Source organism: Lissotriton vulgaris, chromosome 12 (genome assembly GCF_964263255.1).
Source record: "Lissotriton vulgaris chromosome 12, aLisVul1.2, whole genome shotgun sequence".
Taxonomy (NCBI): Eukaryota; Metazoa; Chordata; class Amphibia; order Caudata; family Salamandridae; genus Lissotriton; species Lissotriton vulgaris.
In genome coordinates this window covers 525,157,614-525,171,231 of record NC_141700.1, presented here as the reverse complement: position 1 = coordinate 525,171,231, position 13,618 = coordinate 525,157,614, and the positions used below count along the sequence as shown (strand labels likewise).

The window sequence follows — 13,618 nt, the reverse complement described above, 5'->3', positions numbered from 1 at the left end:
CAAGTCGGGGCTTTTTTCGACGTCGACCGCGCCCTCCGACTTTTCTGCTTCTTGGGAGATCTTCCTCTCTCAGAAAGTCCATAAACTCTAATTCTCTCTCGGTCTTTGAGAGTTCTGGATGTTAAAACCTGGCAGTGTTCACAGGTTTTCGAAGGAGAGTCTGGTAGGCACAGGATACACACTGAATGAGTGTCAGTCTTGGCCATCTTCCTTCCACATGAAGGGCATTTGTCAAAAAGGGAAGGCATTTTGACAGGAAAAACACTTTTTAAGCCTAAAAAAGGTAGTAGCAGCACCCTAGGTCTAGCAGACGTCGAGTGAAATAAAAAATAGTAATTATCAAGAATATTTTTTGACAGAAAGTCAAAAAGAAAGGGAGCTGTTTCACCAGGGTCCTGACTGAAGGACCCGGAAAGAACTGACCTGTCACCCCTGAAGCATGATGGGAAGCCTGGGGTTGGGGCTGGCAAAGTCACAGTGCCAGTTTTTTGTTGAAAATGGTTTTATTTTCTATGCTATTGTTTTACAATGCAGCCTGAGGGCTAACAATGTCTATTTATAGGCAATTTTCAGGATTTATGAGTGGTTTTACTCATTAAAAGAAAACAAGTTATTTACCTGTAACTTCAGTTATCCAGTATTGGTATCTTTCATAGATTCACATGCCTGAATCATTCCCCGTCGTGAAGGCGGGAGTCCCACGGTAAATAAAAAAGCTGTGCCAAAAGCACTTTGTAGTAGTAGGCCCTAGAAAAGGCCTGAGGCCTATATTATAGTAGCCTATCTACATCATTATGCTAAAAGGACCAAAGTCTTTGCTCCAACCAATCAGCTTACAGCACCCTCTAGAACCTTCCCTGCAGAGCCAGCTCTCCTCAGATTTTCGTAGCACAAGTGGGAACAAGTATCCCGAACTTAGAGAACTGACTCTCCGGGGAGGAGGGTGGGTGCATGTGAATCTAAGAAAGACACCAATACTGGATAACTGAAGTTACAGGTAAGTAACTTGTTTTCTTATCCAGTATTGGGGTATCTTTCATAGATTCACATGCCTGAATCAGAATAGCAAGCAGTAAGCCAGGCAAAGTCGGTTGCGGATGGTGGGAGACTTATTGCAGTGCACCCCCATGAATGTATCGTCAACAACCAACAAACGCTTAGAGATTGATTTATTAATAAATCATGTTCAGATTCAACATAGAAATTGTGCATTTTCCTTCTGGAAAGTAACTTTAAGCATCATAAAAACACAACATGTTAACATATGTCTGCATATTTAAAGCAATCTTTTGAATTGCATGTACATTATATGAAATAAGCCAACATTAGTACCTGAATATACTCCTTATGGAAACAGGTGACGTAAAACAGCTTGGCCCACTGCTGCATCATCCTGATTTGCTGATTGCAGGCAGTAGTGTCTTGTAAAAGTGTGGACATTCTTCCATGTCGCAGCACGGCAAATGTTCTCAAGCACCACTCCTGCAAAGCTGCAGACGCTGGTCGATTAGCCTTGATATGACAGAATTGAATAGCAGATGCTATCCATCTTGAAATTGTAGCTTTAGTGACCGCTTTTTCCAATGTAGTCTGGCCATAAGCTACAAACAGTTGATCTGACTTTCTCAAAGTCTTGGTTCTCTGAAGATAGAACTTTAAGCATCGTTTGATGTCCAAAGAATGCATTCTTCTTTCAGCCGGGGTTGAAGGATTTGGAAAGAAAACTTTCAGCTTGACGGGCTCATTTAGATGAAAGTGGGAAGGCACTTTCGGTATGAACGTTGGATTCGTCCGCAAAGTGACATAGTCCTGGGAGAAATGCAAAAAGGGCTCCTTTATGGTGAAGGCTTGAATTTCTCCCACTCTTCTTGCGGAGGTTAGCGCCAGTAATAAAGCAACCTTCCATGTCAAGAACTTTAGGTCAACTCTATGGATGGGCTCGAACGGATGCTTCATCAGCTGTGATAAAACAGTGTTGAGCTCCCATTCCAGTGGTGAGGGCTTCACTGGAGGATAAGCCCGGAACAGACCCCTCATAAATTGTTTGATTAGCGATGAAGAGCAGAGTGATTGAGTGTTAGCCATCTTTCTGTACCTGGATAAGGCCGCTAAGTGGACCTCTATTGACGAAAAAGAAAGACCAGATTGTGCTAAATGCAATAAATAGGGTAATATTTCCTCTGCTGGCGCTTCTATAGGGTGTAAAGCACTAGAGATGCACCATGCGCAGAAACGCTTCCAAGAGACGATAAGTTTTTAATGTACTCTGGGCTCTTGCTTTCTTTAAAATGCCTCGCAGTCCTGAGGAATTTGGAGATGTTCGAATTCTAGGAAGTTAGGAGCCATGCGTGCAATTTCAGCGATTGAGGATCTGGGTGAAGTACCTGACCCTCGTTGCGTGACAGTAGCGCTGGGGTTACCAACAGTCTGATCAGTGGTTCCTGAGAAAGTAGCATGAGTTCCTGAAACCAATACTGGCGAGGCCACTTGGGAGCAATTAAGAGAAGGCGATAACTCTCCAACTTCATCTTGCGCACCACTCGTGGAATCAGAGGGATCGGAGGAAAAGCGTATGCATAGGTCCCTGACCATCGCATCGAAAGGGCATTCCCCCTTGACCCCTGTTGAGGGTATCTGCTGGCGTAGTACCGGCATTTCTTGTTCTGTTGGGTTGCAAAAAAAATCCAACTTCGGCTTGCCCCATCTCTGAAACACACAGTTTAACTGGTTGTCGTCCAGTTCCCACTCGTGGCAATCTGACAAGGACCTGCTCAGTTTGTCTTCCAAGGTGCTGTAGAGGCCTCCGACGTGTTCCACCTTGAGAGTTATGTTGTGAACTGTTCACCATTGCCATAACTCTTGGGCTTCCCTGGATAACGTTGCTGATCTCGTTCCCCCTTGCTTGTTTATATAAAACATGCTTGTGGTGTTGTCCGTTCTGACCAGGACCGAGGATCCTGCTATCCTGGGGAGGAACGCTTGAAGAGACAGGCAAATGGCTTTCAACTCCAGACTGTTGATGTGGCATTTTTTGTGCTGTTGAGACCATTTTCCTTGCACCTGCAAGTCCTGGAGATGACCGCACCAGCCCTCCATGGACGCATCAGTCGTCAGAATAAAATCCGGAGGAGTCTGCAAGAATGAGAGCCCCTGTTCCAGATTGCTGAGCCCACCATTGAAGTGCATGCACCATCCTGTTGGCGATTGTGATGGTGTCCTCGAAAGAACCTGTTGCTTGATGCCATTGACAATGTAGCTCCTCCTGTAATGGCCGCATCTTTAGACGCGCCAATGGAATGAGGTTGATGGCCGAAGAACACATCCCCAGAAGTGATGCAAATAGGCAAACTGAAAGTGGCCTTTTTCTTGACAGCTTTATGGCCAACGCCTGCAGTCGAAGCCGTCTCTCTCGAGACCAGAATGCCTTGCATTCTACTGTGTCCAAACAAGCTCCTAGGAATAACAGGTTTTGTTTTGGATTCAATTGAGATTTGCTCTTGTTGATTGTGAGGCCTAGCGATGTGAAGAGATTGCGGCATATTGTAATGTCGGATTTTAATTTGGCTTCTGATGGACCTTTGACTAGCCAGCCGTCCAAATACGGGAAGACCTGTACTTTTGCTGCCCGAAGAGCTGCTGCCACAGGAGCCAGGCACAGTACAAAAGGGGGTGGTGATGGACAGAGCATCTGAATCAATCAAACACTCACACCCAGTCAAAAGATCTGGGTTTAATCCATCACCGTTCTTTAGCCCACTCTGCCACCCCAGTTCAGACATGGCTATATGCAAATCAGTCTGACCCTGTGCCTCATGGGAACAGTCCAGCCCCGAACTGCAAAGCCATGTCTTCCCTGGACCGGAAACAAGCTTCCGAGGACCGGTTTCTGGCATTCCAGCTGTCTTCAGCCCAGCTTGCTTGAATCCAGTGGCAAAGTGAGCAAGGGACTCATGTCTGAGCATACCCTGGAGCCAGGCACTTCGTGAAAATCCTTGGGGCCGACTTGAGGCCAAATGGGAGAACTTTGAACTGATAATGGGCGCCAGCAACAGTGAAACGGAGGTACTTTCGATGTTTTGGGTGGATTGGGATGTTGAAGTATGCATCTTCCATGTCCAAGGAAGCCATGTATTCTCCCTCGTTGAGCAAACTGAGAATGTCCGAGAGGGTGCCCATTGGAAATCCCTGCTTTTTGAGATATCTGTTCAGATTGCGCAGGTCTAGGATCGGTCGCCATTCCCCGGATTTCTTTTTTATGAGGAAAAAACGGAAATAGAAACCTGCCCCTCTCTGATGGTTTGGAACCTTTTCTTTTGCGTTCTTGAGAAGCATAGCTTGCACTTCCTCAACAATAAGTGAAGACGAGGGGGAGGGGGACCCCTGGGCGGAGTTGTTGGAGGTTTGGTGATGAACTCTAGGGTGTGACCATGCTGGACCAAGTCTAACACCCACCGATCTGTTATATGATGCCATTGCTGTTGGAAGGCAGATATCTTCGTGCCCACGGGAAGGTAGGGGATTAAAGGTGGCGCCCAATTGACCTCACTGTTTGTGATTGTCTCGTCCTTGATTGTTTGTGCGCCTTCTTCCTCCTTGGCGAGAGAAACCAGCCGATCCAGATTGTCTATACGAGGACTGATAATTCTGGCGGTATTGCTGCTGATATTGCCTGCCTTGCTGGTAATAACTTCCTCTGGACGAATAACCTTGTCCTCTTGCTCCTCTGAACGATCCCCTTTTATACTGCAATGACCCTAGCGACTTTGCAGTATCTGTATCCGTTTTAATCGCTTGGAGAGCCTCATCAACATGCTTCCCAAAGAGGGAAGCTCCGTCATATGCCATGTCCAGTACTTTCAATTGAACTTCTGGACGAAAGGTAGTGGCTTTCAACCACCCTTGACGTCTCAGGACAGCTGCCCCTGCTAACTGTCTGAAATTTGTGTTTGCCATATCTAGTGCGCAGTCGATGGATTCCTCCGCTGCACGCTCTCATTCCATTAGAATTTTTCTGGCTTCTTGTCTCTTGTCCTCTGGTAACAGCTCTATGAAGTCAGCCATTTCGGACCACATTTGGCGATCATAGCGCCCAATAATCGCCAAAGAATTTGTCACTCTGATGGATGCTGCAGCCATGGTGGAAAACTTTTTCCCAATAAGGTCGAAGCGTCGCCCCTCTTATCAGGTGGAGTAGAAATAGGGGTAGCTGGGTTCTTCGACCTTTGTTGTGCTGCCTGAGAGATTACTGAATCCGGGCGTGGATGACCAATAAGGCACGCCGGACTATTGAGCGGAGCACGATATTTCTTTTCAATTCTTGGCAACACAGCAGGCACAGATGCAGGGTTTTTCATTATCTTTATGCCTTCCTTCCAAATATATTCAATGATAGGAATGGCTCTAGACACCTTCCTTGTTTCCTCTTTAAAATCATGGAGAAAACACTCCGTTTGTTCCACTGTCACCAGGAGCTTAAATCGGTTTGATGCTCTCTGCATCAGGTTGTGAAACCCACCTACATCTTCAGGCGGTGAATCTGAAGGCTGTGGAGTCGGAGGGGATGGCATGGGGATAACTTATTCATCCCATGGGTCTGATGAAGGTACGTTAGGCAACTCTCCATCTTCTACTTCCTCTTCCGATGACGTGTCCGGAGTTTGCGGAGGAAAAACCGGTGGCGGGGTTTCCACGACTGGAGAAACCGGTGGATGTTGTGGAGGAGGAACAGCAGTACTAGGTTGAGGCATTTGTGGCGGAAAACGTTGCTTATAATCCGCCAGCATAGCCTGTAAGTCTTGTATCAAGGTAGGCGGTAATTGAGTGACTTCTGAGACCCTAGGCCGTCTCTGATGTTCCAATGTATGAGGCACTATGATATCCTCCTGGTAGTAGTGCTCAGCGTAGGATTAGTCTTCATCATCATCCTGGCACTTGATGATGTTGGATGGGTGACGCACCACACCAAAAGCACCTTCATTATCATAGTCCTCAAAATCATCCTCTTCATCATCGGAATAAGATTCTAGAAGATGAGGGCATAAGTGGCGATATATATGAACCTTGTTGTCTCTTGTAAGACACGAGTTGAAATTTTTTGTTGTTGAAATTGGCGTACAAAAAGCCTGATTCCCAGCGATCGGCTTCAGCAAAGCTGATTCCATCAGTTTTGAGGGCACCGGTGACAAAGGTGCATCCACCTGCTGAAAAGATGCCGTCGTCGACTGGTTTATCGTCGACGAGATAGACGACGAAGGCATCGTCAATGGTTTTGCCGTCGACGGGACCGTCGTCGATGGGCTCGACGTCGACGGGACAGTCGTCTATGGATTCGACGTCGATGGAGCCACCATCGTACGGGACGGTCGTCGACCGGATAGTCGTCGACGGAGTAACTGAAAACGGGCTCGTCGTCGACGGGATAGACGTCGATGCTTTCTTTGTCGACGAGACAGTCGTCGGCGGCGGCGATTACTTAGTCGACGGGCTCTTTTTGGACGACTAATGTTTCGTTGACGATAATGTCTTCGTCGACGAGTCGTCTACAAGAGTTCTTTTTGCCACAATACAAATCTTTGTAGACACAATAGGAGCAGTAATAGATGCAGTGGATATCATATCCATAGAAGAAGAGGTTGAAGTAGAGACAGAAGTCACTGGAGAGGAGACCGTAGAAGTCTTACTCACAGTTTTCTTTGCAGGATCGTTGGTGGCTGAGGCTCCAGAGACAGAATGTTGGGATCTCTGTGAAGAGCCTGAAGTGGAGTGGGAGGTTTTAGCATGTTTTCTCCCCTCACTTGCCTTATCCTCTTGGAACCTCGCCCTCTTGCTAGAGGTAGAAGCTCTATCATCATCATCATCCGTGGAAGAGGATTTAAGCCACAAAAGGACTCTGGTCTCCCTATCCCTTAAGGACTTAGAATGGAAGGTACGGCAGATCTTACAGTTTTTTTGCCTCATGTTTGGGATAAAGGCAATAAATGCAGTCCTTATGCTGGTCATCCACATGGACCCTCTTCTCGCAGGTTCTGCAAGGTCTAAATAAGGCCTTATCAGACATCTTGAAGCTCTGAAGAAAAAACTGAGTCAAGACTCAGGGAGACTCCCTTCCACACGACGTGCGGTGAAAATCTGAGGAGAGCTGGTTCTGCAGGGAAGGTTCTAGAGGGTGCAGTAAGCTGATTGGTTGGAGCAAAGACTTTGGTCCTTTTAGCATAATGATGTAGATAGGCTACTATAATATAGGCCTCAGGCCTTTTCTAGGGCCTACTACTACAAAGTGCTTTTGGAACTGCTTTTTTATTTACCGTGGGACTCCCGCCTTGACGACGGGGAATGATTCAGGCATGTGAATCTATGAAAGATACCCCAATACTGGATAACACAAAGTTCAAGAAAAAGTTGACCTAATGTGTTTTTTGTTTCCTTACTAATTGCAGTACATGTGTTTACATTGTTTTAGCCTCAGTTTGGAGCTGCATTGGTGTGGGAAAAATATATGTATGTACATATATGGGGAGCGAGATATATGTGTTTTTACATATATATTTTTATATTGTTTCCGGGGTCCCGCACATGGGCGGGAATATTCAGTGCTTATGGCTATTGATGAGGATCCCCTGGAAGAGAACTAAGTTGGTGAGGATTGTGCACCGAAGGAAATCAGTTCCAACACGGAGCGCTGGAAACACATCCAAGCCCGGTGGCGGGGAAAAAACAATATGGTGATGGAGCTGATGCCCATGCGCAGTATCAACCAAAGGAGTCACCACCTATCCCGTGACTTCCAAAGACTTTTCTACAACAAAACAAACTGCAACCATCCAGGCCCAATACTAGGTGGCCATCTATGCACAGTGTGTAATCTGCAGCTCACATGCCTCGAACCTTGTATTTTCTCCATATGAATCCATTGTCTGCTTTTCTATGGAGTGTACTTTTGAAAACTAGAAATATTCTTTAAAAATCAGACGAAATACTGAAACGTAATTACTTACCTGTTTTGAGTTGAGACCCCAGTGCTGGCCCAGGAGCCCAGTACTGGATTACAAAAGTAATAAGATTGTACTTTACCTGCAAACTGAATTTTCTCCCATTGGATAACATTGCCAGATTTCTTTTGAAAAGTTTTTAAGTGTGAACTTTTAAAGTAGCTTTTTATTCCTGAAAAATCACTGCAATACCTAAAACGTTTTTGCTAAACTGTTTACAGCTTAGACCCCAGGCCTGAATCTAGCAGTCAGTCCTGGAGTTACCAAAGTAATCCACAAAGTCATCCACGGTGTATACAAAAAAAAACATTGTGCTCAATGCTAAATGGTGTGTAGAATTGTGTTGCCTACTGCAACCCCTGAACCTATTGTGTTCACCAAGTTTATTGCCTTTCTGCAAAGAACTCACCCGAGACCTCTCATATTGAGAACAGTATATATGGTTGCCTGTTGGTTCTAGAAATAAAATATCTTTGATATAAAAACAATTGGCCTGGAGTTCAGTCTGAGTGTGAGAAACCCTTTGCTGACTCAGTGTACAACAAATGCTTTACACTGTCCTCTGGTACTGCCTTACTGCTCGACCAAGCTACCACTTTAGAGAGTAAGGTCACACCTGGCTTTAAACTCTGTTATACCTCTGGGGTTGGTGGACTCTATACACACTACCTTATTCTGGTACAGTATATATAGAGCCACTTTCTCACAATCATCTTTAAAAGCCAACTGACCATGAACAAACACGTAAACAGTCGCAGCCTTCTGCTTCCACATCCTTGAAATGCTCTGCAGAATCTTCAAATCGATCCAAATCAACATCAGAAATTCCATCATGCAGGCCCTTGTCACCAGCTGCCTCAACTATGGCAACGCCCTCTACACCGTAATTCCCACCCAGCACCTCAGAAAACACCAGACCATACAAAACACTGCAGCCAGACTCATTCTGAAATTCCCCAAACTGATCCACATCACCCCCAACCTCAGAACACTTTCTCCATATCTAGAAGAGATACCAGTACAAGATTCACACGCATGCATACAAAGCCCTTGACAACTAAAGACAGTCCTACATCAACCATCGACTAAACTGCCATCTGCCCGCAAAACACCAGTACTCTGCAAAACACCAGTTGCTCCGCCACACACACACACACACACACACACACCCCTCCACCGCATGCTCAGCAGCACGGCCGCTCCTACATCGCAGCCAAGTCCTGGCCCCCCTTGGCCATTAACACAGCACCCTCCCTGGTTGACTTCATAAAGAATCTTAAGATATGGCTTTCAAATGAAACAGCAGCATCGGCACCCAGATAGCCGTAGTGGAGATAGTGCTGCGCTACACAAATGCGGATTCATTTGGAAGTGGCACAAGGCTAGAGAAACTGCATCTCCTCAATGCAATCCAATGCTTTATAACAGTCTGACCTGAAGTTAACAGTTTAATTTTGCTGTGTTTGTGGACCAAGACAAATACTACGATTCCACTAAAATTCTACCTGTGACAAGGTCAATACTTTTGTCTTTAATTCAGACTATCAGGAGTAAGGAACTGTTTTGAGCGCAGAAATATCCTACACTGTATACTTGGACTAGATGTTGAGGATTTTTTAGGTGTCGAGGAATCAAGTTCAGCATCAAAACCGGATCAAAGCTGGCTTTCATTTACAGATGTAATATTTCTAGTTCATAGTCCAAACAAGCTGTGAGTTTGGCTGATTCAGTTGTTTATTTTTCTGAAATCCACGAAACTTTGAACTAGGAGTAAAAATGAAACCCCACAACACTAGATGGCAGGGTAGTGCATTAAGTATCTATATTAGGACATACTGCAAAGTCAAGTCAAAAAATATATATAGCGCGCTACATACCCAGATGGTCTCAAGGCGCTTGAGGAAGGGTGGGAAATTACTTGTCAAATATACACGTTTTAAGTTGCTTTCTGAATGCTAGGTGGTTCTGAGTAAGGCGAAGGTAAGTAGGAAGTGAGTTCCAGGTTTTAGCTGCCAGGTAGGAGAAGGATCTACCTCCCATGGTGGTTTTGTTGATGCGAGGTACAGTGGCAAGGGCTTGGTTGGATGATCGTAGCTGGCGGGAGGGGGTGTAGAAGGACAGTCGTGTGTTGAGGCATTCGGGTCCGATTTCGTAGAGAGCTTTGTGTGCGTGGGTTAGGAGCCTGAAAGTGATCCTCTTATTGACGGGGAGCCAGTGGAGGTTTTTCAGGTGATCAGAGATATGTTCTTTACGCGGGATGTCTAATATGAGCCTGGCTGAAGCGTTCTGGATTCGTTGGAGTTTTTTCTGGAGTTTAGCTGTAGTACCGGCGTAGAGGGTGTTTCCGTAGTCCAGTCGGCTCGTGACCAGAGCGTGGGTGACCGTTTTCCTAGTTTCGGTGGGGATCCAGCGAAATGTTTTTTTGAGCATGCGAAGAATGTTGAAGCAGGATGAAGAGACGGCGTTGACTTGTCTGTTCATCGAAAGTGAGGAATCCAGGAGGACACCCAGGTTCCGTGCGTGGTCCGTCGGGATGGGTGCTTTTCCAAGGGCTTCTGGCCACCAAGAGTCGTCCCAGGCAGAGGGGGAGGAACCTAAGATAAGGACTTCTGTTTTATCTGAGTTCAGTTTCAGAAGGCTGTGTTTCATCCATTCGGCTACTTCTTTCATTCCTTCGTGTAGGTTAGTTTTGGCGGTGCTAGGGTCATTGGTGAGTGATAGGATCAGTTGAGTGTCATCCGCATAGGAGATGATGTTGAGGTTGTGTTGGCGTGCGATGGCCGCGAGGGGGCTCATGTATACGTTGAAAAGGGTGGGACTGAGTGAGGACCCTTGGGGTACGCCGCAGATGACTTCAGTGGCCTCTGACTTGAATGGTGGGAGGCGGACTCTCTGGGTTCTTCCGGTGAGGAACGAGGTGATCCATTCCAGTGCTTTTCCTTGAATTCCGATGTTTCTGAGGCGCTGTAGAAGGGTGCTATGGCAGACTGTGTCAAAGGCAAATCCCAAAAAGTCAAGGGTCGGTATCTAATAACGCATCTGCCCCCATGAAGTGTATTGGATTGCTGGTAAAGGATGGTGGTGCTAGAGATTAATTCATGGGAAACGAAATTCAACAAAATACATACAAATTAATAAAACACATGTTATTGTCCATTTTCAGAAGCAATAAAGTACTTACCACGGCGCAAAGTCTTAAGAAAAGCGTCTATCTGTTCCAGTCCTACGCCAAAGGCTCCCTTCTGGCCGTAAAGGAGATGAGAGAGCAGGAGATGTAGGACCTCTATTGCAATATCTTGAAAGCCACCTTCTTGATTTCCCCCAACGTCTGCGTCGATGTAGGAGCGCAAGAGGTCTGGAAGCTTCTGTTTTATGAACTGCCCAGCTACATACCCAAAAATAAAAAAGCATTCAAGATTTTTCGTCATAAAACTCAATAGCAACTTCACAGTAATACTATGAAGAAATCTATAGGTAAAATTGTGAAAACATAAATCTACAAAGTGATGGGGAGGGCAAAGGAAAATGCTACTTACCAGCATAAATCTGTTCTTGGTATGTAGAACTGCAGAATATCATACTTTCGCAAAGACCGCCATCTGGTGTTGGAATTGGATGCTTGCACCTTGTTGTGGTCGTGGAAGAAGTCTTTATAGTCACAAGGTAGGTGACTCCTCCCTTGGACGATGGTGCGCATGGACTCCATCCTTAGATTGTTTTTCGCCATGACGGGAAATGATTGAGTTTTTAGGAAACAAATGATGTCCATGTGAATGTATCTAAGTTAACACTGAAACAGATACAGGTCCCGGGGAGGCGGTGGGCATATGATGTTCTGCAGCTCTACATACCAAGAACAGATGCATACTGGTAAGTAGCATTTTCAGTTCGAGGCATTTGAGCTGCAGATTTCATACTTTTGCAGAGACTGTACAGCAGTGTCTCCGTTAGCGGTGGTCACCTGTATCTGTTGCAGTGGTTCTGAAGCACAAGTTACTACTTGTATAACGGTATATCTGTAAGAGACATTAGTTAGTGATAGATTCCTTACCTTAGAATATCCCTAGGCCTCAGACTGGTTCCGGAAAGTTTGTCAGCAGTACCCCTGCGCGTCGGAAGGTGGCGTCGTGTAGCTCTGCATCCGTTGCGGGCTTCGTATGCGCCGAGATAACACAGAGACTACTTAGGTGCCACCAATGCGCGCTGATCTAATTTCGGTAGACTACTTTCCGCGCCAGGAACGCAGAGCTATGCAAGAAACTGACCACTGGTGCCATGAAACTAAGGCCCTGAAAGGGATGACCTTAACCCTACAAATCAGTTTGCAGAATGGAGCCGATAGGTGGGGCGGTAAATAATCTATCACTAACTAATGTCTTAAAGATATATCAGTACACCAGTAGTAACTTGTGCATCTGAAAGACACAATAGTGATAAATTCCTCATCTTAGAATAGATACCACAGCAATACCAACCCCGGTGGAGGGTCTGCGAACAAGATTACACCAGAAAGTCACGGAGAACAGAACGGCCAAAGAAGCAGGTTCTCCGTATCGGACTGTCAAGGCAAAAATGCTTGGTAAACGTGTGCAGCGAGGCCCACATCAACCCGACAGATGTCCTGCAAGGGGACGCAGTGTCCCAAGGTAATGGCTGCTGTTGCTCGGGTAGAATGGGCATGCAGCCCCACAGGAGGCTCCTTAGCAACGGGTAACATGCTTTGATGCACAGAACAGCCCACCAAGAGATGGCCAGTTTGTGCACGGCCCGACCTTTTTGGCGCCCACGTAGCCAACAAAAAGTTGATTACCCACCAGGAACTGTTGTGTGCACTTCAGGTAAAAAGAGCGAACGTTTTGGGTCCAGACTGTGTAACCTCTCTTCCTCTTTGGAAGGATGCAGTGGCGGAAAGAGGGTAGGAAAAGTGATGGTCTGCCCGATCTGGAAGGGCTTGACAACCTTTGGCAAGAGATAAGGATGAGTCCATAAAACCACCTTGTCCGGATGACCAGAGAGAAAAGGAGGTTTAGAAGACAGAGCCTGGAGCTCATTCATTCTGGCAGCGCTAGTAGCTACCAGGAAAGCAGTCTTTAGAGTGAGAAGATGTAAAGGACAGTCATGGAGTGGCTCGAAGGGAGCGCACATTAGGTAAGTCAAGACAAGATTTAAGTCCCACTGAGGTATTATGAAAAGCATGGAAGGAAATGTGTGTGTAATACCCTTCAGGAAGTGGTTAACCGGGTACTTAAAAAAGAAAGCTGATCTGGAAGCCTTACAAAGGCGGAAATGACCAAGAGATAACCCTTGATAGTGGCCAGAGCAGAGCCCTGCTGGGCCAAAGAGACGGAACAGAAGAAACTCTGAAAGCGGGGCAGAAGGGAATCCACAGCCTTTGCTTTGCACCATGCCACAAATTTGTTCCACCGGCATGCTTATACCGTCTTAGTGGAGGGACGCCTGGCAGCCAGAATGACATCACAGACTTCGGGAGGAAGGTCGAAAGCTGTCAACTGTTGCCGCTCAATCTCTACACATGGAGGTGGAGGCTGGACAGGTTCAGGTGGAGGACCATACCCTGCTGTTGTGACAGAAGATCCTCCCAAAGAGGCAGCCAGATCGAGAGATTGATC

General features: G+C 46.2%; 1 protein-coding gene across 11 annotated transcripts in view; it reads right to left on the bottom strand.

Annotated features, from left to right (window-relative positions):
• Nucleotides 1-13,618, bottom strand: part of CNOT1 (CCR4-NOT transcription complex subunit 1) — a 1,684,613-nt gene that overhangs the window by 1,422,464 nt on the left and 248,531 nt on the right. For all 11 annotated transcript variants that reach the window (XM_086945302.1, XM_086945307.1, XM_086945301.1 and 8 more), the window contains exon 7: nucleotides 11,170-11,373. In XM_086945302.1, the coding sequence (XP_086801428.1) occupies nucleotides 11,170-11,373 (204 nt within the window). The remainder of the gene's footprint in view (nucleotides 1-11,169; nucleotides 11,374-13,618) is intronic.